The 20,116-nt window shown below is 41.6% G+C and overlaps 1 protein-coding gene across 3 annotated transcripts in view; it reads right to left on the bottom strand.

The window, feature by feature from the left end:
- Positions 1–20,116, bottom strand: part of LOC106561050 (ATP-binding cassette sub-family C member 8) — a 123,165-nt gene that overhangs the window by 87,871 nt on the left and 15,178 nt on the right. For 2 of the 3 annotated variants that reach the window (XM_014124631.2, XM_014124633.2), the window contains exons 2-5: positions 18,953–19,115; positions 12,124–12,265; positions 11,080–11,201; positions 3,064–3,230 (exon numbers count right to left, since the gene is read on the bottom strand). In XM_014124631.2, the coding sequence (XP_013980106.1) occupies positions 3,064–3,230; positions 11,080–11,201; positions 12,124–12,265; positions 18,953–19,115 (594 nt within the window). Of the gene's footprint in view, positions 1–3,063; positions 3,231–11,079; positions 11,202–12,123; positions 12,266–18,952; positions 19,307–20,116 lie in introns of all 3 variants that reach the window. The other variant, XM_045688098.1, reaches the window with a different exon arrangement.

Genomic DNA, 20,116 nt, shown 5'->3' with positions numbered 1-20,116 from the left:
GGCATTGAAAAAATTGCCCATTAGTGATCATGAATAGAAACTGTAATGAGAATAAGTGCTGAGATAGTCCAGTGGCGGTCAGTGCCGTTTATGATGAAGGAGGACATTTTTTCCCCCCTCCATGAGCATGGCCTTATTCTATTACAGCATGTTGGATGACTATCATTCATATTCCATTCATTCAGTTCATCATCACAGACAGGTTTAGGCTACTAGATGATACTAATAATTTCCCTACACCGTAGCCTCTGATTGAAAGTTTACAACCTAGGTGCACACAGGACTTGCACACTCTTGCCTGCATCTAGCTTATCCTCTAGCGGCTAGGGGGCAGTATTTTCACGGCCGGATGAAAAACGTACCCAATTTAAACAGGTTACTACTCCGGCCCAGAAAATAGAATATGCATGTTATTAGTAGATTTGGATAGAAAACACTCTGAAGTTTCTAAAACTGTTTGAATGGTGTCTCTAAGTATAACAGAACTCATATGGCATGCAAAAACCTGAGAAAAAATACAAGCAGGAAATGAAAATTTTGTGGCTGTACTATTTTCAAGTCATTGGCAATAAAACACAAGGTGACAAAGGATTCATTTTGCACTTCCTATGGCTTCCACTAGATGTCAACGATCTTTATAAAGTTGTTTGAAGCGTCTATGATGAACAGAGACCGAATGAGAAGGAAGGGAAGTTGACGTCCCTGGGAGGTCATCACTTCATTATTGCGCGCACATGCGCTTTCATGTGAGGCGAGACATTTTTCAAAACTTGTTTCAAGACACAGGAGAGGTTGGGTTGAAATATTACTGATGTTTCACGTTAAAAATGGACCAAAAGATTGATGCTAAACAACGTTTGACATGTTTGAACGAACGTAAATAGATTTTTTTTTAACTTTTCGTCGTGACTTTTCCCTCCCATTTTGAGTAGCCTACCGAACGCGCTAACACGGAACAGCATGGAGTTATTTGGACATAAATTATGAACTTCATCGAAAAAAACAACATTTGTTGTGGACCTGAGATTCCTGGAAGTCCCTTCTGATGAAGATTATTAAAGGTAAGGGAATATTGCTAATGTTATTTATGGTTTTAGATGATTCCAACATAGCGGCTAGCTGTATAGCCTAGTGTATTTTTCTGACCAGAGTACTCAGATTATTGCAAAGTATGCTTTCCCAGTAAAGTTATTTTGAAATCTGTCAATGCGGTTGCATTCAGAATGCAACCGTTATTCTTTGAATAACAATTTAATACTTTAACCACGTTTTATAATGAGTATTTTTTGTAAATTCACTGGCAGTTTTGGGGGAGATACATTTTCTCAACGACACGCGCCAATGTAAAATGCTGTTTTTGGATATAAATATGAACTTGATAGAACAAAAAGGCATGTATTGTCTAACATAATGTCCTAGGAGTGTCATCTGATGAAGATTGTCAAAGGTTAGTGCATAATTTTAGCTGGTTTTCTGCTTTTGGTGATGCCTGTCCTTGAATTGAAAATGGATGTGTGTACTTTTTTGGCTATGTACTCTCCTAACATAATCTAACTTTATGCTTTCGCCGTAAAGCCTCTTTGAAAATCGGACAATGTGGTTCGATTAAGGAGATGTTTATCTTTTAAATGGTGTAAAATAGTTGATTGTTTGAGAAATTGAAATTATTAGATTTTTGATGTTTTGAATTTCCCGCCTTGCTAGCAATCCCATCAGTGGGATTAAGTTACCCTCGATCCCCAAGAGGATAGGTTGTAGTCATTAGTCCAAAAGTTTAAAACAAGAGTTTCTATTGGACAAATTCAGGTATTTTCATCCCTGTTTTGTTTGCTTCCATTTAAGAAATATTTTTCAATGAAATCGGCAGTATGAATACAACCCTGATCATAGCAGCAACGTAGTATTCATTCTAGCCTCTATGCACTCTCCTCTCAGCTTTTCCCTTCGTTCGTGGACTTCAATGAACAACACATCAGCTGTATGTGACCAGGCGAAAAAGCCTTTCCAAGCAAAACCATATCTTAACCGCTACACACAGCCTACATCGTTGTCCCCATATTAGCTAAAGTAACATCCTAGTCAACATAGCTAATAGAACTAATGCGTTGGTAAACCCGCTACAATAAGTAAAGTTACACTGTAGAGTGCTGTTGAGGCTACTGTAGACCTTCATTGCAAAACAGTGTGTATTAATCAATTATTATTTTTTCAATGTTTTATTTTAAGAAATTCACTGAGAAGGATGGTCCTCCCCTTTCCTACTCTGAAGAGCCTCCGCTGGATTAGTCCCAATCTTAACCAATACAAACCAATGAAGAATGCAAATGATTGCCAAGTGCCCAAGAGCCTGATTGCTCTCAAACACGAGATGGGATGCTAAAGGGGAACAAATGGACCAGGTGGGATAGTGCCAGGAGGAGAGGCGATTGCTGTGAATGGGAAGATCCTGACTGACGCCTCACAACATGAACATGAATCCACCTGAATGCGCACACACTTGCATGAATACCATTCTCACGTCGAGTATATGTCGTTGCACACAAAAAAAAGCTTGAAATCCTGATCACCATAATAGCAAGTCATCCTCCATTCTTTCAGAAGAAAATCTCCAGACAGAACTCCCACGGATGAAAATGATGAATCATTCAAACATCCAGGCAAACAAGTCCATCATAAACATCCTATTATAATTAGAGACAAGTAGCGGGTGTCATACAGGGGAGTCATGCAGAAATCTGGAGGTGACACGTGCCCTTGTGCCAACTTTGGGCATGACGCCTCTGTATGACTCACAACAACCTAGCACATTCTGCATTCTATCTACTTCAGAAACAGGCCTGTAGGCAGCAATACTTAACATCCAATATACAGGAGCATACAAACATGCTAGACCGAAAGAGGGGAGAGCTGATTGAAGCAGAGGAAAAGACAGGATAGAGACGTTCAGACATACTGAGGAAAACAGATGCCCTCTCACACAAAACACACTAGGATGACATACACACACACACACAAATACATGCACACGCACACCATCCCCCTCTCACACACACTGCTGCTCACCCTGCCCAGTATGACGTTGATTTCCACAGCCAGTAGTAGTCCGTAGAGCAGGGCCAGTAGTCCTGTGATGCCGTAGCGGAGTTGTCTCAGGCCGATGCCGTGCTCCGTGTACTTGGCAAACTTGATGGTTTTCATCAGAAAGGCCAAGACCCAGTAGAACAGTAGGGCTTCAGAGAGGATCAGAGAGAAACATTTGAATATCTCAGGACTCATAAAGGGAGTCGTCAGTCATCTCAAGTCAACTCCTGACGAATGCAGTTGGGTTAGGAATGTCCTATACATTCCCAACAGATTATGCAGATATCCAGAGCAAGTAAAATGAATTTTGTTTCTGGTGAACTGTATACACTGCATCAGGAGTGAACTGTATATCTACAAAGTGAATATCATACATATAATTTACAATCCATATCATATATTTTCTAATTCATTTTCCCCATCTTTCCTCTGCTTTTGTCAGTTTTGTTTACATTTTGTGTCATGGCAATTCTGACAGAACTGCTCGTGTTCAAAACTCAGTGACAATAGGGAATGGACAGCTGTACTATAACTGTCAGAATTACTGTGCCTACCCATCCATTCTAAATCCCCAAGACACATCCTAAACGACCTGACTGATGTCATTTTTTTACACCTTTTTAGATGTTTTATAGGAGAGAAACCATGGTAACAGAGTCTCGTAGGAGTATGCTAAACATTCTGGGATTTGGGATCTTTTTCCTCTGCAGATGTTCATAACAGAAGCGTGGCCTGCATCTCAAACACTAACTCATGTTCTCTCCCCACCCCCTCCACCCGCTCCCTCCCTCCTTGCTCTCTTCTCCTCCCTTTCTTTGTTCCTTCCTCCCTCCCCTCCTCTCTCGCCTTGGCTTTCCAGTTGTTTAGTGACGTATGTCCATGGTTGTTAAGCACAATATCCATAGAAACAGAGTGAAAAGAATGGACTCAGTATTGAAAACCATGGTCGATTCAGATCCTGTTGTAGCAGGTTGCCATTGTGAGTCACAGTCAACGAATCAACAATATAAGTCCTTTCTATAGGGGTGGTGCAACAATATTAGGAAGGTTGTTCTTAATGCTTCGTACACTCGGTGTAAGTCCTTTCAGTGTCTTTGTTGTGGCTGTTTTGAAGGTCAATGACTTACAGTATTTGTCAGGCCTGCAGTTGTACTGTAAATCTCTAAATGGAAGCAGAGTCAATAAGAAGCCTATGGAAAAGGTGATCGATGGAAGGACGGTTGTGAAGGAAAGTTTCAGATGGAAAGTGAAGAGTGAGTACTACTGATTAGAGTTGTGGGTTTGATTCCCGCAATGGCGGATAACGGCGTTCGTTTGACATATGGCCATATTAGCATATCCCTTCTATGTTCTCCATGTCTATGGCTATCCATCCCTCCAGCCCCAGCTGTAATCAGAGATTAAAGTCTGTCCGAGAAATACCGCCTGTTGGGTCACTCCCTCGACTGACACCGATTGGCCACGCATCGAGGTTGAGGCTCAAGCACTGATGTGAACGAGGGAACTGGAGGAAGTGTGAACGAACATGTGCAGAACGCGGATTAGTTAATGACGCGGGAGGAGGAGGAGGAGAAGAGAAGTATGTGATCAGACAAAGAGGAGGAACATGGCAACTGAGGGGATGATTAAAGAAGTCAACATTGACGATGAGAGAACCGTGAAACAACAAAGACCACCTAGTAAGCACAAGACATTGAAAATACATCATTTCAACCCCAAAAAATACGTATTATTTTCAATGTCTTGTGCTCATAGGGCAATGGACTGAGCTGGGACATGGCATTTATTGATAGAATCTATAAAATCCTCTCTGATTCAGAGAATATTGGCTATCAAATTATAATAACCAGAAGAGATTAGTGTTGATGCTTGACGATGTCTCGATGATGCAACAAACATATTTATTTGGTAATTACCACACAGGAAATTGTCAAGTGTTACCTAGTGTTGATTTTTTAGAGTAACATTGTTGTAAAAGAACCCAAGTGTTGGTCTTAACCAGAGTTAAACCATATCTATGGTTTTGCATGTACATTGATTGATTCATTAATCTTATCCTACTCAAATATAAATCACTTTTTTTTTTTTAACTAATCCAATCTGCTACTTGGACTTATTGCACCGGTTTCTGAAACGGTTGTTCCTTGTCTCATATCTTTGTCTCCCCATCCCAGCAGTCAGCCTGAATTCAGGTTGCGGGTGAATAAACATTTCAAATGTTGAATATCCCCACTCTGGCTGGATTCCAATAGGAATTACACATCACTTTGCAAGCCATCATAATGTGACTTGCAGGCCTAAAAACCATGAGATTCAGGCCACTGTATTAGGGTAAAACTAGGCCCTCAAAATAAGGCTTTATTAACTACTTGTGTCGGGTTGAAGAATTACATTTTATGATAAAGTATTCACTTAGAATCTCACTTAATGAAAGCCACAGGACAAAAAAAGTATTACTGCAAAAGCCATGTCTCTGTCACCCCGCTACCATCTAGAAGGCGGAGACCGTACAGATGCATCAAATCTGGGACCGAGAGACTGAGAAAAAAACAGCTTCTATCTCCAGGCCATCAGACTGTTAAACAGTCATCACTAGCCGGCTTCCGCCCAGTACCCTGCCCCTGAACCTCAGACACTGTTACTAGCCAGCAACCACCCGGTACTTTACCTTGCACCTTAGCGACCGCTGCCCTATGTCCAGAACATAGTCATTGAACACTGGTCACTGTAATGGTGTTTACATACTGTATTACCCACTTTATATGTATATACTGTATTCTAGTCTTGGCTTATCCTATATACTGTAACTACCGCTATACACACACCTTTTCTTTTCACATACTGTCCATACTGTCTATACACAACATTCACATACGTATATATTATTTAGATTCAGGACTCAGGTCCAAAAGCTCATTTCCTGCAGTTCTATCCATTTTGCTATGGGGTTTTGTACTGTTTATTTATTCTGTATGTCGTGTCTTTGGCATCATTAAAACGGAAGACATGTTTATCAAATAACTCTCTGTAATTATTATTACGCGATTCAACTGATTAATCGTGTAACTGTAATTAACTAGAAGGTCGGGGCACCAAGGAAAATATTCAGATTACAAAGTTATAATTTTCCTAATATAACTTTCAGATATTATAATATCTGATCAATTAGTCTCCTTTAATGATGTGTTCGTTTACCTCACGTCAATCTCATTCCAAACGTCGTAAATTGTTGGTTATCTGCACGAACCCAGTCTTCACTATGAGTCATCCATACATCAATTGTCTTAAAATCATTTATTTACTAAACTAAATAATTCACAGAAATGCATCAAACAGATATGGTTACAAGGAAATGATAGGAGAATGTCATGGCGGCTTGTTATAAAAGGGGAGTGTGGGTCAGCTGAGAAGGCACTACAGAGTTGATAAATATTAACAATTGAAATGCTAATCCTTTGCACATGAACGCTCACTCATTTGGGAACAATTGCAATCAATCAATATATTTACGCTCAGTGTGTCGTCGGGATCTTTGTTGGAGAGTTGGGTTCTGTTGGAGAGTTTTGTCCTCGTGTTCTCTCTTTCTCTCCCTCTCTCTCTCGGTTAGAATGGATCGTTCAGAGTGACATTCATTCATGTCGTTATAGAACGGTGGCTTCGTCGGTCTTCGCCTTCAATGATACCGAATTCCTAGCTGCAGACTCGTAATTAATATCAAAGACTTGTTATTATTCTGTCGGTATCAATAGTCTAAGCGTTTAACCACGTGGTATGGTTAAAGTTCAGAAAGAGGAATGCATGGTCAAACCTTCAGTTAACTCTAATGGAGGTCAGCTCGGTCTGGTGATAGAAACCCTGGGTGGGGGTTTTATTCGGAATGACAGAAAAAGGCTGTCTAATGACGCCAGGTCTCGTCTGTTCATGGGGGCGTGACGATGAATTGGTAAAACTTTAAACAGAAAATACAATTCTCTCACATTAACATCTTACAAGCATCCCAACATATTCCAAATAGCTTTATCCTTATTCATTAATTTTATACAACCATTTAGATGTAAGTCTCATAGCTGAGGCTAGTAAAAAACATTATTATGGTAATATGGCCGTATTGTCTCTCATGAGTTTCCCAAAATTGTACCAAACGGACCAGGTCGTAGCTGGATTCTTCACCGATCTTTTATACCTTCTCCAGAACATAAATGTCGTTCGGTTCTCCAATTCTGTGAGGTGGAAGAATCCTTTGTTCTCTATACTGTGGCCATGAGGAGAGAATTTCCTCATAGGAATTTACGACCGCTCTCACAGAGCCTGGTGTCAGAAGTATAGAGGTCGGGGGATGGTGCATAGAAAAGGCCTGGTGCAGAGGGAGGGGGGTCAACTGTGCTCGCTGTACCCAAAGAGGGCAACGTCATGACATGTATTATCGACATAGCTCATTCTATTATTTCTACTACTGTACATTGCATTTTAGTTACACTGTTTATACACACCACATATTTACGTATATACTGTATTCTTGACAAAATCACTCTAATATACACTATATTTACAAAATATGTGGACACCCCTTCCAATTAGTGGATTTGGCTATATCAGCCAAACCCGTCGCTAACAGGTGTATAAAATTGAGCACGCAGCCATGCAATCTCCATAGACAAATATTGGCAGTAAAATGGCCTTACTGAAGAGCTCAGTGACTTTCAACTGCATGCCACCTTTCCAACAACTCACTTCGTCAAATGTCTGCCCTATTAGAGCTGCCCCGGTCAATTGTAAGTGCTGTTATTGTGAAGTGGAAACGTCTAGGAGCAACAACGGCTTAGCCACCACACAAGCTCACAGAATGGGGCCGCCGAGTGCTGAAGCACGCAGCGTGTAAAAAAGTGGAAACACGTTCTCTGGAGTGACGCTTCAACATCTGGCAGGAGAACGCTACCTGCCCCAAAGTATAGTGCCAACTGTAAAGTTAGGAATAATGGTCTGGGGCTGTTTTTCATGGTTCGGCCTTCATTGAAGGGAAATCTTAACGCTACAGCAAACAGTGTCATTCTAGAAGATTCTGTGCTCCCAACTATGCGGCAACAGTTTGGGGAAGGCCCTTTCCTGTTTCAGCCTGACAATGCCCCCGTGCACAAAGCAAGGTCCATGCAGAAATGTTTTGTCGAGATCGATTTGGAAGAACTTGACTGGCCTGCACAGAACTCCATCGGACACCTTTGGGATGAATTGGAGCGCTGACTGCGAGCCAGGTCTAATCGCCCAACATCAGTGCCCGACCTCACTAATGTTCTTATGGCTGAATAGAAGCAAGTCCCTGCAGCAATTTTCCAAGATCTAGTGGAAAGCCTTCCCAGAAGAGCGGAGGCTGTTATAGCAGCAAAGGGGGGACCACCTCCATTTTAATAATCATGATTTTGGAATGAGATGTTCGACGAGCAGGTGTCCACATACTTTTGATCATCAGTGTAAGTTGATGTTGGGGTGGTGCATAAGAAGTTGATATAATTGTAAAATTTCCCTTTAGGGTTTACAAAAAAACACCCAGAAATCTAGTTGTTTCAACTAATTATTATTAATTAACTTCTTCCACAGCCTTTTTTTCCATTTACTTTTCGGTCCAATTGTTACAACAACAAAAAAGAATCCTAAATAATAATTTATAGTATGAGACAAGTTGAGCAAACATAATTTTCATTTGACTGAGTTTTTGCCAAAGTTCTCTCAAGTTTGAGCTAAGTTTGGGCCAACTAAAAGTTCAGGTAACACTGGGACCAAAACATTTTGTAAACAAAAAAAAAAGGCTGTGGAAGCAGTTACTTAATAATATTTAGTCGAAACAACTAGATTTTCTTTACAATGTTGTGCGTATGACTTTATCGATGGTGGGAATGGGTGGTCTCATCTTTCAACGTCAATTTGCCCGACGGTTTTGATATCCGTTCATCCTGATCCATTACACCTCAAAGTGCAACAAGCTACTTAATATGAACCGTTTCACTCGTGAGCTCCAAATATCTCTAACCGTCACCCCTGCGTGAGTTTTTTCATGCGCACGATGTCAGAATGTTCTCACTGTTCTAAAATGTGATTGTTACGCAACAGGACAGTTACCCGCGATGGCCTCAAACCAAGGCACGCTGCCTGCTAATTATCTATAGGCTATATTTCAACTTGTCAATTTCAAATGATTTTCTAACAAGTCTTATTTTCTAACAGTTGGAATTGAGGTGTGTTCAGCCTCCTCGCTAATTCACATAAGAAGTAGCCCATTTCACTGTTGCGGATAATTTATGTTTGAGGCTTTACTGAGCTGGACAAGCACTTACCTAAAGTTTCCCAAGATCAAGTATGAAGACATTGCTCATCTCTAGTCAGAATAGGCCTTGCACAAATGTTTTCCCCCAGCACATTTTGTGGCTGGTATGCTGGCCCTCCACTTCATCTCGGGCCTAACAACACCTGTGCCAATATATCCTCCAAACACCGGCTTCTCGGGCATTATCACTTAATTAGAATTTTTAATAGTCATGCTTTTTGAGCACATAAAAAATGAAGTAAGGTATTTGAATATTGAAGCAGAACCAGAAGCCTGCATTTTTATGTGAAACTCATAGATTTTGGGGGGAAATATTTACTAAGTCCCTAAATACGTTTTTACAGTGTATAGACGCTGGATCGGTGTTCAATTTGAAACTGTTTAACACTGGAGAATTTGCTGTGCAGAATCTCATCAGTACCATGTCATGAAAGCATCCTTTTTAAGTACAGTACATCTTAATATTCTCAGCTGACATTTGTATCACCACTTAAAATGTAATTAAGTAGTGCCCCTCTTCACTTTTTAATTATTTTTTTTAAAGTTGTACTGAAAAATTGCAAGATTATAGTCAAATAACGTCCTCATTCGCTTCCAGTAAAGAGACACAACAACTTCATTTTGAGTTATGGCTGAACTACACCTATTTTAACCTCCCCAAGAGGCAAACATCTTTTGATTACTGAACCAAGGTCGATATTGCATTTTTTAACTCGCTCGCCTCACTTTTCAAAAAGATTCAATATGTTCAACATTAAATTTAATTTTATGGCTTTTTTAATCTAACTGATTTATGAGGATAACAACAATACAAAGTTTTTTTTTTTTTTAACTATCCCCTTTCAACCTAACATCGGTATGGCATACACAAGAATATAATCATTACACAAAGCAGATCTCTGACTCCTGCTTGACGGACACACATTGAATATTCTATTACTTTGGTTCCTGCCTCGAACTGCAGTAGAATTGATATCCATCCAATCAGAATAATGCAATTACACGTTTAATGATATTGCCTACAACCTTTAGAGTCCTCAAACTCAACTCTGACTCTCGAAGCCAGCTCCCCTGCATTTTTAAACTTGTTTCCCTGTAATCAGGGACTGATTTAGACCTGGGAGACCAGGTGTGTGCAATTAATCAACAGGTAGAACAGAAAACCAGCAGGCTCCGGACCTCGTAGGGTAAGAGTTGAATACCCCTGCTTTAGAGCAAAAAAACATCAGATCTGAATATAAATGAACCACGCATCTGGATTTAACATGACATTATTAATGCCTGTGGTTTAGACAAAACCCCATACTGTACAAAAGACTTCCTTACATTTGAATTGTATTGATTTGGGCTTAGAAGACCCTAGGGGCCAGCAAGCCTGCAAGTGAGTCATGGTTTATCCACCATTCAGTAAAGCCCAGCAAGAGGTTGCTCTCACACGCACAGTAATTGGGGACATCTTCTACAGCCGGAGGCATCTTTGCGCTACAGGGAGGCAGACTTCAGCAGTTGAAGTTGGAGGCTTGGATGTTTAACATTAGAGCGAGGTGAGCTGTGCACTGAAGTGTGGTGGCCATCCTGGCATAATTTGCACGGTACGGACGTGCACGCGCGCCCTCGCACAAACACACTGTATGCATACACACACTCTGTAAAATGCTTGGAAAACTATGAAGGAGCCTTACCTAGCAGTAGCTTGGGGAAGTTGGAGGTCTCGATGTTGTGGTAGTAGATGATGGAGGTTATCCCGGCCATGAAGGCCAGGCCTGCAGGCATGTACAGGTGCAGGTGGAGGGACTGGGTAAACCTGGGAGAACACACACAGGACAGAAGGGGTTTAATGCACACACAGATGCACACAAACATGCACAGCTGCACACACACACACACACACACACACACACACACACACACACACTACATCCCAATTGGATAAGTTAAAATCATTCTATACACACACTCAATGCCGTATAAAAGCTGCAAGCAGACATTGTGTTATAGTGAATGGTATTCTAGGGTGAAAGTGCAGGAGGAGAGCTCTTCCAATCAATTCACAAAGGCATAGGAGATGCTCTCGGCGTTGACAGGCAATCCTACAGTAATCATGTGTAGGGGACTATAGGGGACACGTGTGGGCAATCAACGTGAGAGGAGGAGAACATACAAGGACAGAAGAGAAAGCGAAGAGGTGAAAGCCAGAGAGAGAGAGAGAGAGACACACACAAGACGAGATGAGAGAGAAAGACAGAGCGAGAGAAAGACAGAGCGAGAGAAAGAGTGAAAGAGAGATAGAGAGAGAGAGACAGAGGCAAAGGAATGGCTCTCATTGATTTCCTGTAATTATTTAACCTTTGACCTACATTTGTGAATCACACACTATTGGATTGTGGTGTGAGAATAGAGGGCGAGACCGATAAATTGAAGATTAAATGGAGAAAGTTGACAGTGCTGCCATAAAAGTAAGTAAGGCTAGAAGTGCAGAGGAGGAAGAGAACCTAGTGACCTAGGTGGGGGGGAGCGGGGACAGTTATGAAAAGAGTACAGTCTACAGCAGAAGCAGTCATTGAGAGGAGCAGAGGAGTTGAGAAGTCTGATGACACTGCTAGCTTTGCTAAAGATTCACTCTTGTTCAATGTTATGGAGGTGTATGGTTGTTGTAATGTACTGGGGGTCGGTGATGTCAAACATGGGGCATGATTCCAGTGGAAGAGCAGGGGGAATAGACTCACCCATCGGAGACGACGCCCTCTGCGATCTCACAGACCAGGACGAAGAGGAGGACGAAGGTGAGGAGCCAGCGCAGGTTGTGACCAGGGAAGTGCAGCCAGGTGCTGTGGTGGATGTGCACCTTGGAGCTCTGGCTGCCCCAGCCTATCAGAACACAGCAAACACAACAATGACACAGGAAGTTAGCTTCAGAGAACAGCGTGACATTTATCTGCTCTGTTGGGCAGGTGAGAGTCAATTCCCAACTAAGCATCCGCAATAATATAATACATTTTACTTGTCTACGGCCGGGATTCAATCCGATCAAGCTCTTTCAGCTATGCACAATCTAAAGGCAATGTTTCAGAGTTCGCGTCGACCTCATTCATGGTAAACACTACATATGTTGGCTCAATCAAAATGTACATTTAATTGTCAAGCGTGCGATAAGGTGGATCTACCGCGGATCAGATAAAATACCGGCCTAAAAGAAGACACCCCAGGAGGTTGGTGGCACCTTTAATTGGGGAGGACGGGCTCGTGGTAATGGCTGGAGCGGAATAGTGTCAAATACATCAGAAACATGGGTTCCATGTGTTCGATGCCATTCCATTCGCTCCTTACCAGACATTATTATGAGCCGTCCTCTCCTCAGCAGCCTCCGCTGGAAGACAATTCAGACTATTGATTCCCGTAGAGACTATGGAGGGGACACACAAATTCACCTTCGGGTGTATTACTCCGGATATACAATTCATGACCTTGGCTTAACAACAGATAGGATCAATTCCACTGACTCCCGGTACAACCTTGATAAAACTGTGCGCCTAACAAGAAAGTTGTCCCTGCGAGTCACAGGAGTAGGACTAGATTACAAGGTAATCAAAGGGGAGTCAGTGGCGAGTCTGTCAAGGTCTTCACTGTGAGGTGGGTTACCCTCCGGGGGCCTGCGGCTCGGCGTGTCTAGATAGAGAGAGAGAGAACAAAAAGCTACTGTACCTTGCCCGAGATCGCCATTCCAGTTAGCTCTTAAAAGCGATTATGAAGTAAATTTACTCACGCACCTTACGCGCTGCTAGGTGCACGGAGAACAATGTAGCTTGATAAAAAAAGAAAATTCCAGCACATTGGTGATCTAGATGTTTCCGACATTTAATGGATCTTATTTACCAACGTTTCGGTCAAACAACCTGCTTCAGAAGGCATCTAGACCACCGGTGTTGTTGGAGTATGTATTTTTATTACAGTGAGCTACTAAAACCTAACACCTTGGACTTTCGCTCAATGGGCTACTGTGGTGTTGAGCCAAGCAGTACCCGCCGGTCAGTTACATCTGCTTTTAAAAGGAGCATAACAGCTTATTTTGCTGTACCTCCGGGTTATTAAACACAACACCTGGTCCTAACTGACCTAATGCTTATATCATTAAACTGACATAATAATGAAATTGCGATGGGTTTCCTTAGCAATGCATCCAACTGCTGCTCCCAACAACACCTCCCTACTAATTACATTATAATATCTGTTGGGAGGTAAGTTAATCAGTCAGCACTGCTGGCATGCATGCGCGCGCACACACACACACATTAGTATTCTGTGTGTGTAACTGAAGCTCTGCAAACATTACGACGTCCATGGCTGAGCGGGAGATTAATCTCTCAGGGTCACTAGGCACCTTCCCTCTGACCTTCTCGTCCAACTGGTTTTGAGGAGGTGAGAGGGTGCAAAGGGATCAAGGAAATGCAATTGAGATTCTCCCACAGGCTCAAAGTGACAGGGAGGATGAATGAGTGAGAGGGAGAGAGAGGAGGATTTTCTCTTTTAGTCGTCATTTGGACTAATCCAAGAGTCCTTATACATTAAAACACAATTTCTAATACAATCACATTTTCACATAATAACACTGTTACAAACAGGCATAATACACTGACATATTGACCAGATAAATACTCTAACAGTCTAAAAAGAGATTGATTCCTTCATCTACCATTGTCCTGCACAACCTTCCAATTTATTATATTTAAATGGTTCTAAAGTACTGTTTGAATTTGTATATTGAAATATTTCTGGTTTGCTCAGGAAAATTATTCAATTTCTTTATTGCTCTAAATCAAAATGATATTTTGCCTATTTCTCTTTTCTGTCTGGATAACACATAGATGGTGGACAATCTATTCCTAGTATTTACTGAATGTCTATCTCTTACCAACTGATTACTGTTGTGAATGGAGTTTGGCCGTTTTAAATGGTGTACATTGTGAAATAAAATAAGCATGTTTTTTTTGTATTATCTTGTTGAGCATACCTACTTCAGAATAACCATATCTCCACCTTAAAACAATCCTTGCTGCTTTATTCTGTGCAATCTGCAGCCTCCTAATTTAACTTGCTGATGCATTTCCCCAGACCACAGAACAGTAGTTCACCTGACTCTCAATTAATGTTTGGGTTGTTTGCTTAACAATCTTTCCTGGTAAATATTTAGCTATCCTTCTGACCATGCCATGCTATAGAATTTTTATTTTTTTACATAGATGATTTACATAGACGACCATGATAAGCAGGTGTCTAGCTGCACTCCTAGTCGTGTGGTTTCTGCCACTTCCTCAATTTGTACTCCCCCCATACTTAATTGTATCCCATGCTGTGTTGGCCTTTTCCTGGTGGAACAGACCAACAAACCTTGGTTTTCTTGGTGTTCGAAACAAGTTGGTTCAGACAAACCCACTCCTTGATATTTCCCAGATCTACTTGTAGAGCTTGCTGTACCTATTGAACCGATTGTCTTGCTGTATAAATTGTAGTATCATCCGCAAATATAGTAGCTTGAGTTTCAGATGAGGCCTAATGAAGGTCGTTGGTATATATTAAGTAAAGAAGTGGCCAAAGGCAGCTACCCTGCGGTATTCCACAGTTTAACGCATGAGTGGAAGAAAATTACCCATTGATATAAGTGGACTGTTTCCTGTCAGTTAGATATGACTGTACCCAATTCAATGCTGCCTCCTTCAAAAAATATATTTTATGATCCCTTAAATCAAATGCTGCAGTAAAATCTAAAAATAGTACACCCACAACCACTATCAATAGCATTGAGCCACTGGTCAGTCATGTCAACCAATGCAGTGGTAGTGGAATGCTTTGCGATAAGCATGCTGATTGGCTATGATAAGATCATTATTTTCCATTTACTCCCATATTTGTCTACTCATAATACTCTCCAATATCTTACTGAGTGAAGGGAGTAGACTTATTTGTCGACTATTGGCAGGAGTAATGGGTTCTTTGCTGCCTTGGATTGGACACAGTTTAGCATGCTTCCATACATTTGCAAATGTCCCCTTTTCCAGTGACCAATTAAATATGTATTTCAGTGGAGCTGCAATCTGGGGAGCATAACGAAGTAAAAAATTGTCCATAAGATCATAACCTGTAGATTTACCATCGGGTAATGACTTCAATAGGTTTAACACCTCGTCTACTGACACCATTTGCAGACTAAAAGAGCAGTTTTTTTCACTCATATTATGATCATCAATCCATTGGACAATAGCTTGTTTGGAAGAATGGGTATTTACACTATCGCTCAGTAAATAAATGTTCTCGGTAAAAAAAATATAAATATATGGAAAATTATTGGCAATATCAGCTGGTTTTGTTATTGTTCTCCCGTCAACCTCCACACTAGATGGGCATGATGAGATAGATGTACCAAGTAAGCCCTTAACTGTATTACATACCTTTTTACAATCAATAAAATACGTTTTTTTCTTATAATTTAATTTAACTGCATAATTACCCAGTGTTCTATAATTCTGTTAATCAATTTGTAGTTTAGATTTGGCTGCTAAGACTTTTGCCATATTTCTTTGAGAAAAAGCCTCACCCAAGTCCTATCCCCAACTGTACTCTTTCTTACTGGGGCATGATGGTCCATTACCTCAGTGAGCAAATCAATAAAACATTCTGTAGCATGATTTAAATCAGCTCCCAGGGTACAGCAGCCAAATAATTTTGAAAAAGCTCATGATATAAAAATATATATAAAATGATCTTGACCACGATCCTTGAAGGTTTCTTTGGAACCATGAACATGGTTAGGGTCACAATATTAATGGCATTGATCTGTCTTTTAAGCATTGCAATGGTATACTACAGGAGATCAGATCAATGCACATGGCCGAACGGTGACCTAACTTCGTTGATGATCTAGTAGTATCATTAACCATTTGTTTCAAACCACAGCTCTCGGCATATCTCATTAATTAAGTAATATTTGAATTATTATGATCCTTCCAATTTATATTAAAATCACCCAAGATAATTACATCTCTGTTACTATTTGTGGCCTGGTCAAACCCAGATAGGACACCTTAGAGCTAGGAGGTCTATACACACATCTTACCAATATGGCTGCCTGGTGAAGCAGATGTACTTGAGCCTCTATTTGACATACATTAAGGTCATCCCTCCTCTTAAAAGGTATATGATTCTGAATGTACAGTGCTACACCCACACCATTCCTATTCCTGACTTTTCTAAGTAGACTATATCCATGAATGTTCATTTGCCCATCATTTACAGCTAGCTAAAATATGACTATTATTTATGTTGACCAAGTTAAAAAACCTAATGTATTTTGTTAGGAAGGCTACATACATTAACCTGAGCTATATGCAACCCTTTCCTTGTCAAGTGGAGATCAATAGAGTTGAATATAGTTGAAGTTGTTATGATACACTACAACAAACACAAACTCAGATTTGAACATTGAATTAAAATAGCCAGGGAGTTACTCTCGAGTCCCGATACAGTTGCCCGTTGATGTAAAGTTTATCCATCACCAAAGAGACTCGTTGATTCAGGCAACGCTTTTCCTTCATGATGGGATACAGTTTATTTTCTCCTTTCATTGATCTCCGTGGGGAAGTGATCATTCATTCCAAAATCTCGCCATTTACTTTTGCTTAAAATGTTGAAAACATGCAATAATAGCCAGTGTCCTATTCCCAGAGGCCTTACCCATTCTATGGACTCTGGAGAAAGAGACATTACGCATGACATCAGTGGGCAGTTTCAGTTGAGTTGACATAAAGTCTCGGACAGTGTCCTCACAGCCTCTGCTGTTGTCATTCTCCGGTATCCCTGAAAAGATTAGATTGTCCCGCATTGATCAACGTTGTACATCAAGCAAGGTTTATTTTAAGTTGTTTGTTCTCCCTTTGCACCACCTCCACCTTGCTATGAAGAGTCTACAGTACCTTTCAGCTCCGTGTTCTCTTTCCTTAGATCATCTATCTGACATTGGCTGAATTCTAGACTGGCACATAATGCATTGATGTCCTCTCGTAATATAACCAAGATATCAAGTTTGGCAAGCGTTTCATTGATAGATTTCAACAAGTCAACATCCATACCCATAAACCTCTACCCCCTCTCCACTCACGCCCTCTTGCTTGGGGATGGTTTGATGCCATCGTTGATACCGCTTGGCCAACTTGGCTTTGCTATGTTTTGTTGATTGGGTTTGTTATCCTTAACAGTGCTCGAATCCTCCGAAACCAGCGACATGTTTCCTTGATCTCGTAAGTATCTCTCGTCAATGAATCGTTCAAGCTCTTTCTCATCCCCCCCCTCTTTATTTCTATCTTTCTCTCGCTCTCTCTTTGTACAAGCTCCATCTTTTATCTTCCTTCTAGCTAATGGGTTTATCCTTAATAGTTTCAAGGTAAATCTGGTATGGTACCCTATTAACTGTAGAATGCATGTATTTTTTCCAGAGCCAGTGGAGCACTGTAAAAGGAATAGGGTTGAATTTCAGATGTAATGTAGCCTCTCTCTAACAGTATCACAGAGACACAGACTTGGTCAGTCACACACTGATGACACATACCCAAGCACGTAAGAGTCACTTTACCAGCAGTCAAAGGGACACAAAATGGGTCTAGGAATGATAACAGCTGAAGAATGTCACAGCACAATACAATAACTTTAACAACTGGGACGGGGGACACAGTGAACTTGTCACACATTGATGACGCAGAGGTGGCCGGCCGGTCACACAGTGATGATGACACCAGTGGAATTGGAGGGGGTAGCCAGGTGGAACAGACCGGCAGGCGAGCAGGGATGTGCAACCCGACCCTACAGTAGATTATGGTTCCAGCTCCTGCTAACTTGGTCTAAATTCCAGCAGAAAGGTCACATTTCTTTGTCAGAAATAAAAATGCTTCTCACAACGAGAGGTTTCTTGGAATATGTCCCAACCAGCCTCCCGCCACCACCATGCTTCACCTAGGGTCATGTTCCCATTAGAATGTTAAATGTAAAATGTAAATGTAGAATGTTAATGGTTTTATCATTGGGGACACACTGTATACTTTATGTATGGCTCAGTTAGTTGATGATGGTGCTTGCAAAGCCAGGATTATGGGTTCGAATCCCGGGGCCACCAATACATAAAATGTATGCACACTTTGTCACTTTGGATAAAAAGCGTCTGCTAAATGGCATTTATTATAAACTGTACCGTGGACTATATATTCCTATGCAAAAGGAATTAATGCATAGTTAGTTAAACAAAACAAAAAAACTACAGCTCGGTACACTCCCTCTAGCATATGCTGACACCATCACCACCACCATTACTGATTACCAGTGATTACATATCATTTCATTGCAACATAAGCACCCAGTAACGGAGTGAATGGCTCAGTAACGAGCTACCATAGGACAGTTATGCTTGAGCGCGCGTGTGCGTGCGTGCGTGCATCCGTCAACATACTTTCCCGCCCTTGTGCTTGCTGTATGTGTGGTGAGGCCATGTGGCTCTCACCTCGTGGTAACACTCACCGATGAAGAGGATGGGGAAGGTGATGAAGAGCAGGAAGATGTGCGGCACCACGTTGAGCGCGTCCAGGAAGCAGCCGTTGTTGAGAACGCCGCTGTCCACGTTGTACGCCAACGAGTTGTTCTCGTTCCCACAGAACGCCAAGGACATGTTGGAACCGGGACTCTACGGAGGAACTCACCACAGGAAAGGAGGAGGAAAAAAGGGAAAAAGAGGAGGAGGAGGACAACAAGAAAAAAGGAGAGAGAATCTCTCAGAGCATGTTGTTTCTTTGTAGGACACTGATGTATTTCCAGGAGCAGGTCTCGATGAGTTAGAACGTGACCTCCACTCTCTTAGTTGCTCTCTTTCACATCCTGGTTCCCAATACCAGATCCAGAGAGAAAGAAGGGAGAGGGAGAAGAAAGGAGAGAGAGGAGGAGGGTAATTACAGTCCAGTTAAAGGGAAAAAGCTGCACTCTTCGAGTTCCTAAGAAGCAGCATTGCCAGCAGAAAGCTCGCTGGTAACAAATTCCTGCATCCTGTTCCCCTGCGGTCTCCAAAACACATCCTTGACACCCATGTCTGATTGCCAGGCCGGCTTTGTCTGTTCACTCTAACGTGCAAAACGCTGCACAGCTCCTCTGGAACACACACCACAAAGACACAAAATACACACCGGCGCCTCACACACACACACACACATACGAGAGCGGAGTCCTTCTGCGGTGCACCTGCTATTCCTATCTCTGTAAATGAGATTTCAAAGTCGACCTTGCAAGATGACAACTGAGGTTGAATGTGAGACAGTTTGTCCGTACAGAGTAGACGACCTGCTAGAGGTGGCACGGAGAAAGGGAGTGAGAGAGAGAGAGAGATAATGGGAAGGAGAGGGAGAGCGAGAGAGATAGAGAAAGGTGAGGGGTGAACAAGACAGAGGAAAGAGAGAGGGGGGTAATCAAAGAAGAGGGGTGAACATGAATGAAATAGAGAGAAACACAGAGAGAGAGAGAGAGAGAGGGAGACAGACAGACAGACAGACAGACAGACAGACAGACAGACAGACAGACAGACAGACAGACAGACAGACAGACAGACAGACAGACAAACAGACAGACAGATAAACAGACAGACAGATAAACAGACAGATAAACAGACAGATAAACAGACAGAGCGAGAGGTACCAA

Source organism: Salmo salar, chromosome ssa10 (genome assembly GCF_905237065.1).
Source record: "Salmo salar chromosome ssa10, Ssal_v3.1, whole genome shotgun sequence".
Lineage (NCBI taxonomy): Eukaryota > Metazoa > Chordata > Actinopteri > Salmoniformes > Salmonidae > Salmo > Salmo salar.
Note: the sequence above shows the minus strand (reverse complement) of the source record. Positions and strands in the feature narration are given on the sequence as shown.